Source organism: Panthera onca, chromosome F1 (assembly GCF_046562875.1).
Source record: "Panthera onca isolate mPanOnc1 chromosome F1, mPanOnc1 haplotype 2, whole genome shotgun sequence".
In the NCBI taxonomy this organism is placed as follows: Eukaryota; Metazoa; Chordata; class Mammalia; order Carnivora; family Felidae; genus Panthera; species Panthera onca.
The window spans coordinates 62,595,232-62,618,462 of record NC_138355.1 but is presented as its reverse complement, the minus strand read 5'-3'; the positions used below and the strand labels follow the sequence as shown (position 1 = coordinate 62,618,462).

The 23,231-nt window shown below is 40.1% G+C and overlaps 1 protein-coding gene across 1 annotated transcript in view; it reads right to left on the bottom strand.

Moving 5' to 3' along the window:
• Nucleotides 1-888: 888 nt before the first annotated feature.
• The window catches only part of TMCO1 (transmembrane and coiled-coil domains 1), a 38,480-nt gene continuing 16,137 nt past the window's right edge, over nucleotides 889-23,231 (bottom strand). Inside the window, exons 6-7 of the mRNA XM_060644426.3 lie at nucleotides 17,491-17,635; nucleotides 889-1,479 (exon numbers count right to left, since the gene is read on the bottom strand). Coding sequence (XP_060500409.1) covers nucleotides 1,381-1,479; nucleotides 17,491-17,635 — 244 coding nt within the window. The 3' untranslated portion in view covers nucleotides 889-1,380. The remainder of the gene's footprint in view (nucleotides 1,480-17,490; nucleotides 17,636-23,231) is intronic.

The following is a 23,231-nucleotide window of genomic DNA, read 5'->3' as shown; positions in this document are numbered from 1 at the left end:
TTGATCGTTGTATCTTATATCCCACACCTTCCTCTTGGTGTTCTTTTTTGTCCTGGAAATGTATCCATATCTATATATTGTTAAATAAGCAAGTTCTACGCACAACGTGGGGCTCGAACTCACGACCGCAAGACCAAAGGTCATATGCTCCGCTGACTGAGCCAGCCAGATGCCCCCAAAATATATCCTTTAATAATTCAATTATCTTGGACTCTGTAGCTCTGAGAATACTGCCTCCCGGTTTTGCTTCCAACTGTTGGGTTAGTTGCACATAAGACTCTGGGCTGATAAGTATTCTCCTCAGCTTTGAAGATATTGCCCCACTGTCTTCTGGGTTTTATGCCATTGCGAAGTTTGCTATCGATTTAACAGCCGTTACTTTGCAAATAACCCGTCTTTTTCTCATTGGCTGAGCATGTGCATCTAAGGAGACTACCGATAAGTGACCAGACTTCTCCCTCCACACAAGATTTCCGATTCCACGGACCGCGCAGGGGATGACCATGGTCCAAGCGCCCTCTCCTCCTTTACGAAGGAGCATGGCAGGAACTAAAGGCTGTTGTGACCAAAAGGAAGCAATGTAAGATCGCTTACATGTAACCCTAACCCTGCCTCCAGGGGAGGACGAGGAGTGCCTTCCCAAGGACCCAGAAGGCCGCACAAGGGTATCAAGGGAACTGCCGAGGACCCTCGTTCTTATACTCTCATGAGCTACTTCTTTCCTTCTCACGCTTTCCGCGATAGGACAGTTGTGTGTTTTGAGCTTTTTAGGCAAGTATGATAACGTAGTACATTTGAAAAGTTTTAGTTTAGCCCTTCCTGGCTAATGTTTACGTTCAGATTATTAAAAACATGACTCCAGGAATATGGTACAAAACAGATCTCTCCTTGTAGATGAAATAGCTAACATTTTGGCCTCTTTATTGATCTTAGGTCATATATTTGGCTTGGGAAAAAATGCACAACAAATAGTTCCACTGAAGAGTAATACAAACTAACTTCTCCTTCCAGATCGCTAAATGCTCCGGGGAGCCAACTTCCACGGTAAACGGCACACAGCACAGACTTGAGAGTCGGTTCCACGGAAAGCATTGGTGTAAGCCAAAAAGAAAGATGCTATTTGTTTCTTATTACGTAGACATCACCTGAACTTATCTAATCAACAAACTTTTTTTTTTTTTAATTTATCTGTGACTGAAAGTACTATCATGTTTGGTGGGTGCCATTCTCTTTAGAATCATATCCAAAAAGTCTAGAAATAACTCAGAATTAGAAAGTGGCCCAAGTGCTACGTCTGTCGATGGCTCTTGCTACAAAATAGTTGCAGTCTAATTTGAATGTTTAAAAAGAATGACAGGAATTATAGGGCTCTTCCTGATTTCAAGAGAACTTCCCAGAAGGAGGCGGAGGACCCAGAAATCCACCTGCCTGCTTGGTGGCAGCTCGTGAAGGGGCAAGGCCAAGAATCTTCTGGATGTTCTGTGAAGAAAACAGAATTAAAACTCGGTTTGAATATGAGATGTAGAGAAGAGTATATTACATGGATCACATATGAAGAGAGGCCACATAAATTAAAAGTACCGTTATGACCTAAAATAGGACAATTATTACTGTGTTATTTTTAAAAAGGCCTACGACATGATGGGAGTTCATACAACAATTAAAGTACTGCCACCTAATGGGACCTGGTCTACAGCCAAAGAGTGGATTTTTTCAAGTGAAGAATCATTAAAAGAGGTAATCTTTCGTTCAACATGAACCATATAAAACATATTCATTAGCTGTTTCTTGTAGCAAGGCCTTTTCTTTGAATACGAATCATCAGCTGGAGTTAGTCATTACTGCACCGTCTAAAGCTGAAACCGAGATGTTAAATTTCAGTTTTATTAAAGTGATAAGGGCACTTAGGTTCCTGCAAAGCAATCTGAGTCCAGAGTCCTCCTAGATTTCCAGCACCTCCCTTCATCTTGTCCACGTGTCCCATTGCATCTAATTCAACGGCTTTTTAAAAAAATTTTTTTAATGTTTATTTATTGTTGAGAGACAGAGAGACACAAGCATGAGCAGGGGAGGGGCAAAGTGGGGGAGACACAAAATCTGAAGCAGGCTCCAGGCTCTGAGCTGTCAGCACAGAGCCCGGCGCGGGGCTCGAACCCACGAACCGTGAGATCATGACCTGAGCCGAAGTCGGTCGTCTAACCAACTGAGCCACCCAGGCGCCCCAAATTCAACAGTTTTTTTAATTCACCTTCATTAAACTAGTTCTCATAAAAATAACTATTTTTATACTCACATTTTATAAGGTACTATAACATTAAATTAAATTACATGAATACAGCGACAAGTAAAACCAGCATAAACTGTTTTGGGATAAATACAGGCTCTTGAAAAAGCAATGACTCACCTGGTAGAAGCAGACAGGCGTGGGCGTACTAGAGAGCAACCATGAGGGGGGAGTGTGATGCGGGGATTACATGCTATGCTTCAAAGAGGGAAGTGAGAGGGTTTATGAGTATGGAGAGCTTCAGTAAAGGTCAGGTGTTAAGATTTCATACAGCATTTCTAAGACAGAAAAACCTTAAAGATCATCTACGTTTTCTTGCTTGGTCTCCTTTTGTATTTGAGGAACTCCAATGAAAACTTAAAAAGGTATGATTGTTTGTCCAAAGTTACGAAGGTAAATGAAGAGCAGAGTTAGAATTAAAACTCATGTGTCTTGATTCTTAATCGGATGGATTCTCTTACACAGTACATCCAGTACATCCTATACTAACAGTTCCCGTCTTCAGAACAAGCTCCACCCCACGGGAAGGCAGGTTAGCATGTGTATATCCATTCACTCAATAGTTATCGAGGACCTACTGTCCATAAGCACCATGAGGATACCCATGAACCGTGAGATCATGACCTGAGCCAAAATCAAGAGTTGGACGCTTAATCGACAGAGGCACCCAGGCGTGCCCGATGCCCTTTAAATTACAGGTTGACTATAATTTACAGAAGACAACTGACAGGAAAATAGGAAATATTTTGAAGCGTAGACTGTTGACAGTCTCATTTATGAAATAAAAACATATAAATGACTATTGGACATAAGTCCACTGCTCTAGATGGGGAAGAGCTCAAACAGCAACAAGAATGTTAGAACGGAGGCACTTTAGTAGCCAAGGCTTAAGTTCATGGAAGCTCTATACTTTGTTCTCCTTGTGGCTCTTGTCACAGGTTTCCTTTGGGAACACTAAATTAGGTTTATCAATGTTACATTACTCAAGTATTTGTATTTTAATGTAAATGCTCTGTATTTACTGAATGCAATCTTATCCTTTAGTGAAAATTTTCTAAAAAATTTTAATGTTTATTTATTTTTGAGAGAGAAAGAGAGAGCATGATCAAGGGAGGGGTAGAGAGAGAGGGGGATACAGAACCCGAAGCAGGCTCTAGGCTCTGAGCTGTCAGCACAGAGCCCGATGTGGGGCTCGAACCCATGAACCACGAGATCATGACCTGGGTTGAAGTCAGAAGCTTAACCTACTGAGCCACCCAGGCACCCAGGCACCCCTCCTTCAGTGAACTTCTAAATAACCTGTTCAAATTCCTATAGTCTCACAAATGAGCCCAGGTCTTATCATGGTTTTTCTTAGATAAAAATTACTCTGTCTCCTGATCCATGAAGTCTTTTCCTTGAAAACACATGTAGGAACTAAGTGATGGCCTTACGACAAATGACCTAAGAAAAAGAGTAGAGGTAACCATTCTCTCCACCATAGTAATAACATTCAACACTCTTATGCACTTTAAAGTTTACAAACAGGGGGCGCCTGGGTGGCTCAGTTGGTTAAGCATCTGACTGTTGATTTCAGCTCAGGTCATGATCTCACTGCTCATGAGATCAAGCCCCCATGTTGGGCTCGCAGAGCCTGCTTGGGGTTCTCTCTCCCTATCTGCCTTCCCCTGCTCTCTATCAAAATAAACAAATAAACTTAAACACACACACACACACACACACACACACACACACACACACACACATTTGGAGGGCCTGGGTGGCTCAGTCGGTTAGGCGTGAATCACAGTTCGTGAGTTCGAGCCCCGCCTTGGGTTTTGTGCTGACAGCTCAGAGCCTGGAGCCTGCTTCGAATTCTGTGTCTCTGCCCTTTCCCTGCTCATGCTCTCTCTCTCTCTCTCTCAGAATAAACATTAAAAAAAATTTTTTTTAAAAGTACATAAATTCAAACCCATAGAATGTATACACCAAGAGTGAGCCCCGATGTAAATCACGGACTTTGGGTGATAATGAAGTGTTGCTGTAGGTTCACTGACTGGAAACGAATGTACCAGTCTGGTGCTAGGGGGTGACAGTGGGGGAGACTGAACATATGTGGGGACAGGGACTATATGGGAAGTCCCTGCACCTTCCATTCAGTTTTGCTGTGAACCTAAAACTGCTCTAAAAAATAGTCTATAAAAAATGCATGTAAAGACTATAAAAATATATGGACACATAACAATAGTTTATACCCCTTTCTCATTGCTTGCCTCCCAACTTTTTGAAACATTGCTAAACAGGATAACCTAAAATAAAGACAAGTGTTTCTGCAGCTCTGTCTCACAGTGCCAGGCATTGTTCTCATTCAATCCCCCAACCAGGCGGTGAGGTGGGCTTATTATCCTCACATGCAGATGAAGAATAATTCGACTGCCAGGCCGTGACTCAGCAAATGCTTACTGAGTGCGACCCTGTGCAGCAGATAGTTTTCCCTATATTATCTCCTTTATATCTTTCAACAACCTCATCCTGACTCGACCTGACTGCTTTCCTCTAATCTCCTTTTTTTCCCTTTCTTTCTTTCTTTTTTTTTTTTTAAGTGGGGCTTGAACTCACGACCCCGAGATCAAGAGTCGGACGCTCTACTGACTGAGCAGCTGGGCGCCCCTTTCCTACATCTCTTAATTCGCCTATTTTTCGGGCCTTCTGAATTCGTAAGATTAGTTTAGAAATACTTTGCTAAAAGACAAAAGTTTTAATATATTATGAAGATGATATGGAAGAACACAACACACATGCAAAATATAATACGATTTGGTAAGCTTATAGAAAAATATATAAAACGATTTTGAATTTCTGTCCAGTCCTGTGTCATAAATAGGGTAACAACTGAGGAGTGTATCTCAGAAGGGAAAAACAAAGGAAAAACGTTTTCCCATAATCATGCCTTTTATTGGCAGGAAACCCAGAAAAATACCATTACAGGATTTGCGTTCCTTCCTCTTTGTAAAGGATAAGAGCCGGTGATCAAGAAAAGGAAGTTGTTGGTTGCTAACTGGATATTTTGGGAAGACCCAGGTCACTAGCCATAAAGACATTCAGCTAAATGTTATTTCTTAGTCATTTAGCTAAAATAACTCAGCCATGGCAATCCTTAGTTTATTCTTTGTTAGTTTCTCTGGCATCAAGCAAACAGCCTTCACTTCCAATTAATGATAATTTCTCATCAAGTTCCCATAACATATTCTTTACTATATCCACAAAGCGGTGTGAAAATCCAATCATGTCAAATGGCCCAACCCAGCAGCCCCACAGTTTTCACATTACATCTAAGTAAACTGTTTGGGGGGCACCTGGGTGGCTCAGTGGTTAAGGTGGCTTAGTCGGTTAAGTGGTTAAGTTAAGCATCTGACTCTTGATTTCAGCTCGGGTCACAATCTCATGGGTTTATGAGTTCAAGCCCCCAATCAGACTCCATACTGTCATTGTAGAGCCTGCTTGGGATTCTCTCTCTCCACCCCTCCCTGTTGTCTCTTAAAATAAATAAATATGCTTCAATAAGCTGTTTGGGAGAAAGGATGTAAAGATGAAATATTTACTGAAGAAAATGACAGTACACTGGGGTACCTGAAATACACTGTTGGGTCAGCAGTCAGAAGACCTGAGTTCCAGTACTGGCAACCCAGGCAAAGAAACAACAGGCAGTGTCTTCTCACCTTTCCAAATCTCAGCTGCCCTCCCCCCTTGAAAGGAGCGGGATGGCCAGATCAATCATTTTCAACCCTTTAATCCTTTCTTTAAACAAAATCTCATGAAAGAAACCCACTACAGAAAACAGATAAAATACTGAAGGGACCTGAAGCCTCCTGCTGGACCTTTCAAGCTTCTTCACCAAGCACCTTCAAGGAGCCCAAGTCCCCTGTCGCTCTAGCATTCTAGAACGTGACTATGTTGTAACAAATTATAATGCAGATTTGCACACATTTCTTACAAAGTGGAAATCGAAATTCTGAAAGAAACATGAGCACATCAAATCTGCACTATAGTGATGTCACTTCCTTTGTAATACTGAATGAATATTTTCTGTCCTAAGTTGTCTAAAGGCCTTGCTGGCGATAAAGGTCTTTTTTTTTTTTTTTTTTGAAGGGGTGGAGGTATGTCAGACAATCAAGTGACAATCCTAATCTCTCTCTCTCTTATAACCATCCTTCCAATGAACACTTTCCTAGATCTCTTGTTTAGCCCTTTATTTGAGGAGCAGTCAAGAAGAATGCTCTGAATTTTAGTTTAGTGCTGGAAGACAAGATGTATGTTTGTATGTTACAGATGTATAAACGGATGTATGTATGTACGTATTTTTAATCTTATAATGGGTAGGAGGATGCAGCTGGCACTGGGTGGGGTATCTAAGACTCAGAATTAAACTGAAGCCTTACTCATTTGAAAAACCAAAAGACAGGGATTAGTGCAACCATAGCAGCTAATGATAATAGTGAGAGGATCCTGGAAAACAGCTAACAGAGGAGTTCAAAACTACACTGAAACTCTGCCCACATCTCTTAAACTATGCGTGCACTAGACAGCCTTCAAGCAGCCCAGATGAGACTAACATAGCAGAGATCTCAGGTACAGCCGACCACAGAGGAGAGTTCAGAGTGTGAATGCCAAGTTAATTGCCTGCTTAACTAAAAGACTCACCACTCTTTCAAAGAATCATAGAATCCAGAGTCTATACAATCTATCAGAACAATGTCTAAGATACAATCCAAAATAATTAAATATACCAACAAACGAGAAACTTAGCCCATACTTGAGAGAGCAGGCGACAGAGTCCAACCTTCAGATTATCCAAATGTTGAAATTAGTAGATAAGGTTTTTATTTTAAAGTAACTAAATAACTATGCCTACAAGCATAAAATATGCTCATAATAATAAATGAACAAATAGGAAATCTCAGCAGGGAAAAAGGATCACAAAAAAAGAACCAAATGGATATTGTGGAACTAAAAAAACATTGTATCAAAATTTAAAAACCATTGTATGGGGGGGCACCTGGGGTGGCTTAGTCAGTTAAGCATCCGACTCTCGGTTTCGGCTCAGGTTATGGTCTCACGGTTTTGTGGGTTCGAGCCCTGCATCGGGCTCTGTGCTGGCAGTGCACAGCCTGCTTGGGATTCGCCCTCTCACCCTCTCTGTCTACCCCTTCCCTGCTCATGCTGTCTATCAAAATAAATTTAAAAATTAAAAAAAAAAAATTAAAAATCATTGTATGGATTTAGGGTTAATTCAGATTAGGGATGACAGAGGATCAGTAAACTTGAAGACAAATGAAGAGAAATTATCCTGCTTAAAGAACAGAGAGGAAAAGATTTTTAAAAATTGAACAGAGCCTCAGTGTCCTCTTAGACAATACTGAAAAAACAGACAAACATATAAGACACTGGAATCACAGAAGAAGAGGGAAGGAATGGGCAGGAAAAACAACTGTAGCTCGATCAAGAAAAAAAGAATTAATACCGTAGGCACATCCAATCAAACTGCTGAAAAACCAAACATAAAAAAAAAAAAAAAATCTAAAAGCAGCCAGAGAAAAATGACACATTATCTACAGGGAAAAAAAGATAGGAAGGACTTTTCATCAGAAACAATGGAGGCCAGAAGACAGGGGAAGGGCATTTTAAAAAGCTGAAAGGATTAAAACAAACAAAACCCCTCGTCAACCCAGAATTGCATATCCAGTGAAAATATCCTTCAAGAATATAGATAAAAGTATTTTCAGATAAACGAAGATTAAGAGAATTTGTTGCCAGGAGACTTGCACTGTAAACACGATAAAAACAAAACAAAACAAAACAAAAGACAAACCCCAGAAAAACAAAGGAATCACTCGATGCTGTACTGTGAGGTACAGGTAGTAAGCAGGGGCCCGCTTCTTCTCTTGTTACACCCCACCAACAATTCTGCACTCGCTTGTATTGACTTGTACAGTCTTGTATTTGCTGTACACGTTCAAGCCTCCGTGCTGTTCCTCACACTACTTCCGATGCCAAGAATGCTCTGTTAAGACTGGAAAGCCCCTACTCGTCCTTCAAGATACAACAAAATGGCCCCTCTGTATAAACTCTTACTTTCATCCCTTAGCCATTTGGCTTCCATAGCATGGTCTTCCCTCTGGTACCATTTTGCACGTGAACACACAGACAAAGGGCGTCAATCATACTCTATTACTTATGGATCTATCTCTCCACAAAGAGTACGAGTTTCACAGGGTAGAGACCACTGCTTTTTACCCTGTATTCTCAGCATCAAAGAATTCCTGGCATAGCATAAAGACTTGAGTCAATCTTCGGCAAGACAGGCGATATTCTAAATAAAGCCTTGAACTCCTGCACTGAAACGATTCGCAGAGATCAGAGTAAGATAATGCCTGAATAATCTGTTCTTCTCACGTACTAGCTAAGCTATCATTTTCTAAACTTCATGCAATTCTCTGATTTTAAGTGCTAAAAATGAAAATACCCTGCTTGTAGATGAGCTATACTGACATTAATGAATTGAGCTCTAAGTCCTGAAGTGACATATGTTAATGATGTGGCACAGGAGATGGCAGGCATCTGGTCTTCTCATTTTGATGACTTTAAGATATACTGACAAGACATAATTAGAACCTGTTTTTATACATTCACAAGGCATATCAAAATTCTTTGCCCCAGGAAAGCCAAGGGTGAAAAAAAATAAAATATGCTTATTTTTATCTCTCTCCTGAGCACACAGCTGTTCAAAGAGACCATGACAAATTCTCACCGATACTTTTCCAGATAACAGTCGTACACACATCAAGTAATATATTAAGATATGGGTGACAAAAGAAAAAAGATAAAACTCTTTCTTCCATTCTTCCTCAGAACAACTAATCCTTCTTGCTTTCAAAGAAAGGGAATTCTATTCATAGGTTTTATAGTCACATAAATTCATAAGAATCGACCACTTTCCCCTTAGCTGTTTACCAGGTAAATCTGCTTGAGTTTTTATTGATTTAGAGCACTTTTTTAATAGAGGAGATCACTATTTACGTAATCTATTACTGACTCGTACTAACAAGAAAATTTAAAAGGCAATTAAGGAAATTTCCTCCTATTCTTGAATTCCACCACCACCCTGGACCAACTTGACACCTCCGATGGGAGCTGGCAGACCTACCATTTCCGCTGCTACAAACTCACACAAAGGAAACAGCTGCGGTGTGAAGGTCAAGGCAGCTAAGCACTAATCACTAAACGTTAAGGGATGTTAAAAAGGGGGAAAGATAAAATGAGAAAAATTAATTAGATTTATTTTCAGTTAATGACAGACATACCACCCTGCTTCAATCTTTAAAAAGCAACTTTGTCCTATCTGGGCCGCGAAACAAATACTAATTTTAAAAAATACCCCAAAGGAGGGGGTACTTATTTTTTTTTAAATGTCACCCTAAGAACCGCTAACACTGTGTATTATTGTCTTGTGATCATCATAACATGGTGAGATGGTACACTCGCCCCCATTTCACCTTTGTGGAAAGACTCAGGTTCTAGGACTTTCCCGAGGACACTCGGCTAGTTAAGTGTCAGCAAGAGTCAAAACCTGGTGCTTTACTTCCAAAACCTGTATCTCCTCAACCTTATGTTGTCTTCCTCCTCTCTCCCCATCATTTCAAAGTTTCTCAAGTAGGAATGTGTCTTAAAATCTATTACATGATCAGTATAGTATTATTTCCACTTTTCCTTGAAAGCTCTTAAGTCAATGGTGAATCATTTAATTAACTAATAACATCCTACTATGGGAAAAAATAAGTAATGGATGAAAACCAGATTCACAAATATTTATGTGAACTAGCAATACATCATAAAATTGTGTTAGTTTAGGTTCAAAGTTCAATCATTGTTCAATCTGCTTCTACTCTGAATGACTAGTATAATGGAATTAATTTTAGGGGCACCTGGGTGGCTCAGTTGGTCAAGCGGCCGACTTCAGCTCAGGCCATGATCCCATGGTTTGTGAGTTCGAGCCCCGTGTCAGGTTCTCTGCTGTCAGCGCAGAGCCTGCTTCGGATCCTCTGTCTCCCCCCCACCCCCAACCACCCCGCTCACTCACTCTCTCCCTCTCCCTCTCTCTCTCTCTCAAAGATAAACATTGATAAAAAAGAAAAAAATAATTTTAAATGTACTTTTACACCTCCATATTTGATAATGATTTTTTTTAAGTGAAGCTATAGTTGGAAAAATTAACCTTTTAATTTCAAAAGAAACAGAAGTTCCATGACAGCAAGGACCATAATTATACGTCAATTTTGTTTCAAAGTGTATACTAAGCACCCAGCATGGAGCCTGATACATATCCATGCTCCATTTTGTTGAATGAATAAATGAACAAACAGAATCTACCAAGAAATAGTTACTAATGTGATAATAATCTCTTAAGGATGGGGGGGAAATGACTGAAGCAGATAGACACCTGTGATTCAGCCTTATATTTATTATACCTCCATTATAAAAAGGAGTGCACACTGTCATGAAGGGAACAGAGCTGGTTGTTTGAATTATACCATCACTCACATTTAGTAAAGTGGATTCTGGTTAACACTGTAGAGATGTTATTAACTGACAAATGTAAATGTAGTCATAATTTTCACAACTAAAAGACTTTAAAAACATAAATGCAGGAAAACCCATGGTAAATGTATCTAATCACTTCAGCAATTAAACTGTTGACACTTTAAAGGCACTAATAACAGAAATGTTTCTCATTCTCCTAGATGCTATACTCTAGTTTACTATTGTAAGAAGACTTCCCTGTTAAAACCAGCAAGGCCATAAGTGCTGCTGGAGGTAACTTGCATGAAACACACATTGTTTTTACATGTTTAGCATAAAACTGACCTTGAGTGAAGGAAATTGTGGTTTCACTCACTGAAACAAAAACATGAAAAATTACTTGAATCTTTTAATGAATGGTCTCAAGTTGGTAGTGAATTGAAGCCTTAAGATGACCGGCACTGGGTAAAATGACGCAGTAGCTGTGAACACCAGCTGGTGATTCCACAAAAAAGTTAAACGTCAAATTGCCTTATGACCCAGCGATTCTACTTCTGGGATTATAGCCCAAAAGACGTAAAAAGAGAAACTCAAACAGACATCGACACACCATGTTCACAGCAGCGTTACAACAGCAAAACGGTGGGAGCAGCCCAACTGACAGGTGAGCGGACACACAAAACGTGGTTCACACATACAACGGAATATTACTTGGCCTTAGAAAAGGAAGTGCCGACCCATGCTCCAGTGTGGATAAACTTGAGAACGTGCTAGTCACAAAAGAACCACCATCGTATGAGTCTACTTACACGAGATCAACCCACAGACACGAGTAGTCAAATTCAGAGGGAGAGAGAAGGCAGAATGGTGGGTGCCAGGGATTGGGGGTAATGGAGATGCTTGTAGAGCAACGTAAATGTGCTTAATGGCACAGAACTGCACAGCTGAAAATAGCTAAATAGTGAATTCTGTGTTACGTCTATTTTAACACAATCAATAAGAAAGATTAACAGCACTGGAATTACCGAACATAGGAAACCAGAAAGTAGTGTCTGGACCTCAGAGAGGACTGGCTTGAGAATCCTGCAAGACTCCACTGCTGCCACAGGCAGTCACCCTGACAAGTCGAGAGCCCTGACACTCAGCAGGCATGACAGAGACGTCTGGCCTACTCCTCCACATTCTTCTCCTCTAGGGGTTCAGATCACGCTGCTTAGCCGGCCCCAGGACACTAGCACATTTCAGAAGACCTCTTATCTAAACAAGGTGTGAAGGAAGGAGGAGAGTCTCCACTCACACACTTGTCACTGGGACTGAACAGACTTTCCAATTTCAAAGACGGATTTCGAGAGCTCTAGAGAAAACACTACTAGGCTGCTGGCCGGGGCTTATATTCAAGTCCAATCGTTCACCTCACTGCATTCTTTTGGCTCTCTGGCTTCTTAGTCTTGGAAAAAAAAGAAGTAGGCAAACTGTGATCTCGAATGAATCCATGTTTTTGCGTTCTCCTTCTTCAAAATCACGTAATAGCTGGCCAAGTAGAAGAGCGTAAAGAAAGAAGAAGGTAACTATGAACTCCAGATGGGCTGGCTCATCATTTAAATGCAAAACTTGAAACCAAAAAAGTACCAACAGAAAAGGAGGATGAATTTCCTGGTAACTTTAGAGTGGAGAAGAACTTTCTAACCATAACTCAAAATCCAAAAGCCACAAAAGACAGACAAATCTGATCTAAAAGGAAAAACTAAAATCCAGCGAGCAAATAAAATTTTGTGTGGCAAAAACCACTATAAGTAAAACTGGAACACAAACGACAAGTTGGAAAAGTTATGTGCAACTTAGAGCACACAGAGAGGGCGAATGTCCCAAAGTTAAGAGCTAAAATTCAGAAAAAGACCAACAACCTGTTAGAGAAATAGGCGAAAGGCATACACGGTCTCTCGCCACCACGGAAAGGAAAGAATATATGAACAGCCTTAGACAAACAGAGATGCTCAATCCAAAATGCAAGTTAAAACTACAGGGAAGCAATTCCTATCCCTCAGACTGATAAAAACTCAAAAGCAATTTCTGCTGGTGAGGCTGGCAGAAACGCATTTTCCTACCTTGCTCTTGGGAGTAAAAAATGGTGTAACCCCAACTTGCCAAATTTACAAGTTTATATTTCGGTGTAGCACCTACTGTTTGTTTAACATATACTTTTAAGATGTATACTATATAGCATACATAGGTACTTTAAGATATATGCAGACAATTGAGAACTTACTACCTTGGAACAGTTGGAAAGGAAAGAAGAAAATAGATAAAAATAACAAATAGACCAAATAAAAACTCCTATAAGGCAGAATACAAGCAATCATCATGGAAGCTTGAATCATTCTATATTAGTTTCCCCATCACGTACTCCACTTCACATCCCAAAACAGGCAAGCAAAAAAACCCAATTCATTACGTTCTCTTAAAACTACTTTATGCCACGGGTATATCTGAAATCAAGTGGCCTACTTCCGTGCCTAAGAATGGCCTCGTTGGGGAAATGACAGTACGTCTATAAGTTGAATTTCTGAAAGCCTCGTATTTTATGGCTGCTCATTTCATAGGCATCTGTATATAGTCTATTATCAGGTAACCTAAGATCCTATAAAGCAAACAAAACAACAAAACAAAACATAGAAATAGCAAGCTAACAAACATTGTAATTAAAGAAAAAAGAGGCATATATTCCATAATAACACTTCAAATGCTAAGGTGTGTTAGACCCGATGTAAGTTCACAATCCTCCAGTATATACGCTAATAATCAGTGAGGAACAGGTACAGAAACCATCTGCAGCCAGTGAAGTAAAAATTATAAAAGCAGGTCATTTGGGTGATTTTTCTAAGATTTTGAATATATTAGAATACCTTGTATAAAACTGGATAATTAAATTATTTGCCCAAGATGACCAGCAGTCAGGACGCAGCAACAAGTTAGAACTCACCATTAGTCTTGGGGAAGATAACCGTATACCAAAAGAAATAAATCTTTCAAATACAACACTGTTATGTTAGCTATGCAATACTACAGCTCTTGTATACTTTTCTCTTATTAGTATCAGCGCACAGAACTGGACAAGTAAAAAAAAAAAAATGAGTACGTATCCTCCCTGGCTCAAAACACATTGATTATTTGTGTGCGTGTGTGTGTGTGTGTGTGTGTGTGTGTGTGTGTGTGTTTCACTGCCCCTTTCCTCCATTTCTCTGTACTCAATAAACAATTATTTTATTAAGCTGTACCTGTCTAGGATCTACTATTCTATTTTAACTTTGTAGCACATGTTGTGCACTATAGTCCTCAGGAGTTAAGATATATCGTGTTGGTCCACCGCCTGTTTTTATAAACAAAGGCTTACTGGAACGCAGTCATGTTCGTCTACACATTGTCTATGGCGCTTTCATAGTCTAATGGCAGAGTTGAGCAGCTGCAAGTCTCTGCCTGAACCTTCAGGGATTAGCAGACTGTCGCTGGCCCCTTGCCGGTTTTTGTAAACAAAGTTTTGTTGGAACACAGCCACTCTCATTCATTTACATACTGTCTATGATTGTTTTCCTACTATAATGGCAGAGCTGAGCAGTTATGACAGAGTATATTAAACACAAAAATATTTACTATCCAGACCTTAACAGAAAAAAACCGCTGACCACCATGGTAAATGAGCACTGCATTCCTGATAAAATTAACTGCTAAACAAACACCTCACCAGACTTTCTGAAATATCTGAAAGGAGTTTAAATACCAGCTTGAGGTGAACATCCTCAACTATCATTTTTTTTTAATGTTTTATTTATTTTTGAGAGAGAGAGAGAGAGAGAGAGAGAGCAAGCGTGAGCAGGGGAGGGGCAGAGAGGGAGACCCAGAATCCGAAGCAGGCTCCAGGCTCTGAACTGTCAGCGCAGAGCCCGACGCGGGGCTTGACCTCACGAACCATGAAATCATGACCTGAGTGGCAGTCAGACTGACTGCCACCCGGATGCCCCATCATTCTTAACATTTATTTCAGTTTTAAAACTCTACAGTTTCAGACGGTGATTCTGGGGAGCAATGGCCAGGTAGCAGTGCAAATGTCCCATCTAAAATGTTGTCAGGGTGCTTGGGTGGCTCAGTTGGTTAAGTGTCCAACTTTGGCTCCGGTCATGATCTCACAGCTCGTGAGTTCGAGCCCCACATCGGGCTCTGCACTGACAGCTCAGAGCCTGGAGCCTGCTTTGGATTCTGTGTCCTCCCCAACCCCACCCCCACCCCCATTCCTCCCCTGCTTGCGCTCTCTCTCTCTCTCTCTCTCTCTCAAAAATAAACATTCAAAAACTTTTTTTTTAAGTGACTATTTTGAGTTGTCACACATAAAGCATTAACATCTGAATGTAATTAAAGCAGAACTGCTCTTTGTTGCTTAAAGTGGAATGTATACATCATTGTGTTTTATTACTATTTGGACACAGCTCCAATTTAAAAGTTTCAGATTTAAATAATCACATTTAAGAACAATATTCTGGAACGCAACGGACCTCCGCTAAACCAACAAAAGAGATCTGTGTTGTCACTGTCTTGGCTTTCACCTTTGGTTAAGCCAAACACAATGCTTCACTGAAGAGACATTTTCAAGGCACGTAGCCTACACCCCATCGCAGCCACACAAGTGTACAACTTTTGCCAGACATGCCCACTTAGTTGCCCCATAAACATCTCAAACCGCTCATCTTCTAACCAACCTGCTCTTCTTTCCTCAATTCCCACCCTCTTCGTGAGACCAGTCTACATTTGGTCACCAAAGCCATACCTGGGGCTCACCTGAGTTTCTCCTTTCTCCCTCACTCAGTTCTGCTGCTTTCCCTCCATGTAGGTCCCAACCTGCCCCTCCCTTCCATCCCTCTCATCACCGTAGTAGTTCGGAATATGATGATGTTTTGCTAGACAATTCAGATAGGCTTCTGACTTTCCTTCACCTCATCAGGGCCTTCTCAAATCTATCCTTCAGAAAGTAGTTAAATGTCAGAAATGATGCCAGGAGACTTGAGACCCGGTTGCATTTAATCTGCAAAAGGACGAGGGGGAGGCAGCCAGAGAGAGCGAAGAGCATTCACAAAAAGCAAATGTGGGTGAGCGGGACACGGAAATTGTCAGGCAAGTGAGAATGGCTGCAGGGTTGGATGAGAGAGGAGGTGGGGAAAGCATTAAGCAGTAAGATCACGAAGACCTTTGTAAGCTTCAAACTATTATTCCATTTCCTACTTATTCTCACATGCCAGGTCAACCAAAAAATCTGCTGCCACTGACAGTATTCAGAAGAATTCTCATGCGCCAATCTCCCCACTGAAATGCCTGCTGAATGGTAGTATTTCAAAAACTGAAACATAGGGACCCCGGGTGGCTCAGCTCGTTAAGCATCTGACTCTTGCTTTTGGCTCAGGTCATGATCTCGTGGTTGTAAGAGGGAGCCCGGCATGGGGCTGTCCACTGACAGTGGAGCCTGCTTAGTTCTCTCTCTCCTTCTCTCTCTGCCCCTCCCCTGCTTGCTCTCTCCTTCTCAAAATGAGTAAATAAATAAATATTTTATTTATTTATAAACTGAATATATAAACTGAAATATAAAATGTTTGAGCCAGGGACTCTTCTCACTTTAAAAAAAATTTTTTTTAAGTATATTTATTTATTTTGAGAGAGAAAGAGAGAAAGTGAGTGAGCAGGGGAGGGGCAGAGAGAGAGAGGGAGAGAGAGAATCCCAAGCAGGCTCTGTACTGACCGTGCTGTCGGCACAGAGCCTGATGCAGAGCTCAAACTCACGAACCACGAGATCATGACTCTTCTTGCTTTTTAAAGTCCTATCTCAAAAGCCACTTCATTCTCTAAACCTTTCTGACTGAATCTTCCCCAACTATTCAAATGTCCTGTCTCTGTCCGGGTTCCCCCAACTATCCATACTTCTCTCTTGGCTCTTACCCTTTTTTACTATGAATGTCTTACAATCCTGGTGACCAAATGTAAATTCTCTAACACCGACTTGAGTATCTCAACTGTGAATATTCTAAAAATCACCAAATTACTACATTTGTTTGTGTTCCTGAAGTGCCAGAAGGCAGTGGTATGTAATAAGGAAGAGACGACACTGAGAAGACCAAACCCGCTCTTTATTTTTGTATCTTTAGATGACTGGAATGAAAAAGGAACCTAAGAGCTCTAAACATGGGATATGGAAACCATGTTTCACTTCATGGCTACCACATAGTAACTAGACACACATTTAAAACAGCTTTAGAGGGGCGCCTGGGTGGCTCAGTCGGTTAAGCGGCCGACTTCGGCTCAGGTCATGATCTCGCGGTCCGTGAGTTTGAGCCCCACGTCAGGCTCTGTGCGGACAGCTCAGAGCCTGGAGCCTGTTTCAGATTCTGTATCTCCCTCTCTCTGACCCTCCCCCGTTCATGCTCTGTCTCTCTCTGTCTCAAAAATAAATAAACGTTAAAAAAAAAATTAAAAAATAAATAAATAAAAATAAAACAGCTTTAGAGGATCCACTGGGGTTCTGAAACATTGTCAGTATTAAAGAAGCAAAAGCGAACTTAGGGTGTGAGAGCAAGGAAGGATACGTATATTTAATAGTGGATACGGTCACTCACCTGTCGAATTGACATGGTACAGAGAATATACAGAAAGATGAAGGAACAGTCCGTGGTGTCATCCCCAAGCAGGTTTCGATGAGACAGTCCTTGGATGTAGGAAAGGGGGGTGAAAGGGAGCTTTGCCACCACTCTACCATCAAATCTAAAAAGGAAAAAACAAGGAATTGTTATTTTTAGAAGACTGACAAGCTTCTTAGTTCCAGGGAAGAATATGAGACAGAAATAGAACTCTAAGTCCCTTGATCTCTAAAAAACAAAGAGTGATATTCTAAAAAGAGACGTACTGAACAAGGATGTAGGGAAAGACCTAGATTTTTTCCCATCAATCTTTTTCTAAACTAATGATTGTTAATTGTTTCAGCATCAGAACCCTTTAACATTCTGAAAATTTATTTGAGAACCCTACATTGTTTAAAGGTTATATCTATCCATATTTACTGCTTTATAAATTAAAACTGAAAAATGTTAAAATATGTATTAAATCATTTAAAAGGTAGTGAGAAATTCATTATGTTAACACAAATATTTTTTATGAAAAATATCTTTTACAAAACCAAAAAGAATCTAGTGAGAAGAAAGGCTCTTTTTTTTTTTCTTTTGGCAACTATCTTTACTGTTTGGTTTAACAGAACACTGCTGAATTCGCATAGCTGCTTCAGTATTCAGGCTGTTGCAGGGTTACACCATGAAACCTTGAAGCCTCTGGGAAATTCCACTGCACACTAATAAGAGAATAAGAGTAAAAAAGGTGGGGGGGGGAACATCTTACAATTATGACGGCGGTAATTTTCATCTCAAGGGCCTCCTCAGAGTCTCAAGGAGGTCCAGGGAGCCCCAGACCAGACTTTGAGAATCGCTGTTCTGAACCGTGGCACCAAGGAGACTTTAAGAACCCTCTTTACAAGACTCAGAGATTCCCAATACACACATTAAACAGGCTGAATATTTCTAAATAGAAATTCATGGACTATATAGCGGTGAATGAAAAAAGTAGATGCTTAAGATGCATACACAATATTTAGACATAACTTTTAACATACTGTTAGTGTTTGAGAGTTTTCTTTTTACTTTTTCTAAAATAGAAAAGAAAAATGTTCCTGAAAGAGAAAAGCTTAGAAAACAGTTCTAAAAAGATACATATCAGCATTTATGTTGAGTTTCTTCTTTACTTTCCTATGAATAAGTTGTATAATCGGTCAATAATTATAAAAATTAACGTGATTAAGGATAGTGATACTTTATAACATAGCTGAATTATGCAGACAGTCTTTAATTCCAATTAAAGCGGCTAGAAAATGCCCTCTTAGAAAAACACTTGGTATTTAGACTGTTTCTATGGAGGGAGAGGGAAAAGAGAAGTAGAAATACCACCTTTGTCTTTGGGGGAGAAAAAATCCCTAAATATCCAGACCAACTACCGTGCTTCTAAAGAGCTTCTTACACAACTGTCCTGTAAATACAGAATAGAATGAATCTGACATCTTCTATATACATGACCGTCCACTTACTACTGCCAGTTGCCTTCCCAGTATATATTTACACAGGAAACGGCTCAATCACGAAGTGAGTCGACTTATATACGACACAAGTATTTAAAGATCTGCTTGAAGTAATCACCGTCATTCTCTCCTAAGCGCACAAAAGCAAAACAAAAGTAATAATTTTTTCAGAAGACACTCCCATTCTCTCAGAAGAAATATTAAATGCAACTGCCCCCATATCGTCTGGTTCCAAACTGCACACAATATGGTGTTCCAGGTACGCTGCTGTGACTGTCCTACTGGAGAGTCAGACCGCGAGGAGAAGGGACAGAACACATATAAGCTGTCTATCCCCTCTTATCACTAACATACAAACCCAATAAATTAATCACATATAGTCATTTTATTCTGTTATTTTCAACTTGAAATTGTAACAAAAACAAACAAACAAACAAAGCCTTTTAGAACCAGTAAACAAATTCAGACAAGTTTCAGGACACAAAAATCATAATTCTATGCATTTCTATTCACTAACAATGAGCTATATCATAAAGAAACAAAGAAAACAATCCTACTTACAATAGCATCAAAAACAAAATACTTAGGAATATACATAACCAAGGAGTACAGTGAAAACTCTAAGACATTGATGAAATAAATTGATGATGGCTCAGTCAGTTGAGCAGCCAGACTTCAGCTTAGTCATGACCTCGCGGTTCGTGAGTCTGAGCCCCACATTGGGCTCTCTGCTGTCAGTGTGGAACCTGCTTTGGATCCTCTGTCCCTCTCTCTCTGCCCCCTCTCCTACTTGTGCTCCCTCTCTCTCAAAAATAAACATCAAAAAAATTTTTAAGAAATAAGGTGAAAAAGACAAATAAATGAAAATATATCTGTGTTCATTGATTGGAAGAGTTAATATTGTTAAAATGTCTATACTACACAAAGCCATTTACAGATTCAATACAATATCTATCAAAATTCCAACGGCAATATGATCCTAAAATTCATATGGAACCACAAAAGACCCTGAGTAGATAAAGCAATCTTGAGAAAGAACAAAGCTGGAGGTATCACACATCCTGATTTCAAACTACATTACAGAACTATAATAATCAAAACAATATTGTACTGGCATAAAAACAGATCAACAGGCTGGGGGAACAGAATTGAGAGCTGAAAAATAAACCCACTCATATAAGTCAACTAATATTTGACGAGGGAGCCAAGAATACTTGATGGGAAAAGGATAGTCTCTTCAATAAATGGTGCTGGGAAAACTGGACAGCCACATGCAAAAGAATGATATTAGACCTCTATCTGATACCACTCACAAAAATGAACTCAAAATGAATTAAGGACTGAAATGTAAGACCTGAAACCATAAAACTCCTAGAAGAGGGAATGCAAACTGGTGCGGCCACTCTGGAAAACAGTAGGGAGGTTCCTCGAAAAATTAAAAATAGAACTACCCCACGACCCAGCAATTGCACTACTAGGTATTTATTCAAGGGATACAGGTATGCTATTTTGAAGGGGCACATGCACCCCAAAGTTTACAGCAGCATTATCAACAATAGCCAAAGTATGGAAAGAGCCCAAATGTCCATCGATGGATGAATGGATAAAGAAGAGGTGGTATAGATATATACAATGGAGTATTACGCAGCAATCAAAAAGAATGAAATCTTGCCATTTGCAACTGTGTTGTGTGACTGGAACTGGAGGGTATTATGCTAAGTGAAAGTAGTCAGAGAAAGACAAATATCATATGACTTCACTCATATGAGGACTTTAAGACACACAACAGATGAACACAAGGGAAGGAAAGCAAAAATAATATAAAAACGGGGCTGGGGTGCCTGGGTGACTCATTCGGTTAAGCATGTGACTACAGCTCAGGTCATGATCTCAGGGTTTGTGAGACTGAGCCCCACGTTGGGCTCTGTGCTGACAGCTCAGAGCCTGGAGTCTGCTTCAGATTCTGTGCCTTCCTCTCTCTCTGCCCCTCTCCCGCTCATGCTCTGTCTCTCTCAAAAATAAATAAACATTTAAAAAATGAAAAAAAAAAAAAAAAAACAGGGAGGGGGACAAAACATAAGAAACTCTTAAATATGGATAACAAACACAGGGTTACTGGAAGGGCTGTGGGAGAGGGATGGGCTAAATGGGTAAGGGGCAGTAAGGAATCCACTCCTGAAATCATTGTTGCACTATATATGCCAATTAACTTGGGTGTTAAAAAAAAAATTTAAAAAAGAATTTACAAAAATTAAGATTAAAAAAAAAAATTCTAGAAGAAAATGTGGAGAAAAAGCTCCTTGACATCAGCTATCATTTTCTGGGTATGACACCAAGAGCACGAGCAACAAAAATCATCAAGTGGGACTACATTAAATGAAAAGGCTTCTGCACAGCAAAAGAAACAAGCAAGCAAGAAAAGGAAAAGGCAACCTATGGATTAGGAGAAAAAAATCTGCAAACCATACATCTGACTAAGGAGCTATTACTCAAAATACAATACAATGCAAACTCAATAGCAAAAAACAAATAATCTGATTCAAAAAAATTTTTTTTTACATTTATTCATTTTTGAGAGAGACAGAGCACGAGCTGGGGACAGGCAGAGAAAGAGGGAGACACAGAATCTGAAGTAAACTCCAGGCTCTGAGCTATCAGCACAGAGCCCGACGCAGGGTTTGAACCCATGAACCATGAGATCATGACCTGAGCCAAAGTCGGACACTTAACTGACTGAGCCACCCAGGTACCCCTTTATTTAAAGATTTTATTTTTAAGTAATCTTTACGCCCAACATGTGGCTCAAACTCACAACCCCAAGATCAAGAGTTGCATGCCCCACCAACCGAGCCGGCCAGGTGCCCCTTCTGGACTATCTTTTGGTATTTCATTATTAAGTTTTTGACCCTCTTCCAATTGTTCTAGTTCAATTCAGCTTAGAACTAGAGAGAAGGAGACAGCAGGGAGAAAGGAGGGAGGAGGAAATTTAGAAAGAATGAGAACAAGTTATTTGTCTGATCATATGATTATCTATCTAGAAAATCAGAGAACCAAATTAAATCCTAGAATCTATTAGAGTTCAGCAAGATGGTCAGTTACAAAATAAAATGACAAAAACTGGTGGCTTGCTTTTATACGAGTAGTAACGCGCTAGACAATACAAAATATATACAATACTTATTTGGAAAGTAACCACAAAAGCACATAAAGCAAACTTAGCGAAACACCATGTTCCTAGAAGAGAATATGAAAAATGATAAAGGTGTCTAACACTTCAAAATTAATGTATAAATTTAATAAAATTTAAGTCAAAACTCAAATGAGATTATTGTAGGGGACACTGGGACATAAGTGATTCTAAAATTCATGCGAAAGAATGTGTGTCTCAGGAACAGTGAACAGTGCAGTTAGAACACAATAGTTGGTAGGCGATAAAAAGAAACAAAGTTTGAAAAACAGGCTTTGGCCAAAGCATGGAATGCTGTGAAAGGCAGGTTATGGAATTTGGACTTAAGTCAGTAGTCAGTCAGAGCAGCACAATGCTATGTAAGGACTAGAGTCAGAGACACATGAACTACATCCCAGTTCAACGTTTACTAGCTTTGAAACCTTGGGCAAGTTAAATAACTTGGGAGTTTCACATTCTCGTCAGTAAAAGAAAGACTATAATCCTCAGCTCAGAAGGCTGTTAAGGGGCGCCTGGGGGGCTCAGTCAGTTAAGCCTTGGACTTCGGCTCAGGTCATGATCTCATGGTTCAGAAGTTCAAGCCCGGCATCGGGCTCTCTGCTGTCAGCACAGAGCCCGCTTTGGATCCTCTGTCCCCCTCTCTCTACCCCTCCCCTGCTTGCTCGCTCTCTTTCATTAATTAACTAATTAATTAAGAAACTGTGGCTTCAGTAATAAATAGTTAAAAAAAAAGAAGGCTGTTAAGATGACAAAGGCAACAAAAGTTAAGTGTTTAGCACAGTGGCCAACACACAGTTACTATTCCATCAGCAGCAGTGTGGTCGTTAGGCAATGAGGAACATGCTTTTGGTGATGGTTAACTTAATGCTGCCATGACAGGACACCTGAGGAGAGAGAACAGCGAGGAAGCTACTGCTACGCCCAAGGTTAAGGGTAGTAGCAGAGAGGAAAGGTAACATGCTGAAACTAGGAGAGCTGGTGTTGCACGGACAGAAAGAGGAGAGGGAGGTGGGAGAAAGAGAGGAAGGGAAGGAGAAAGGAAAGAATGGATA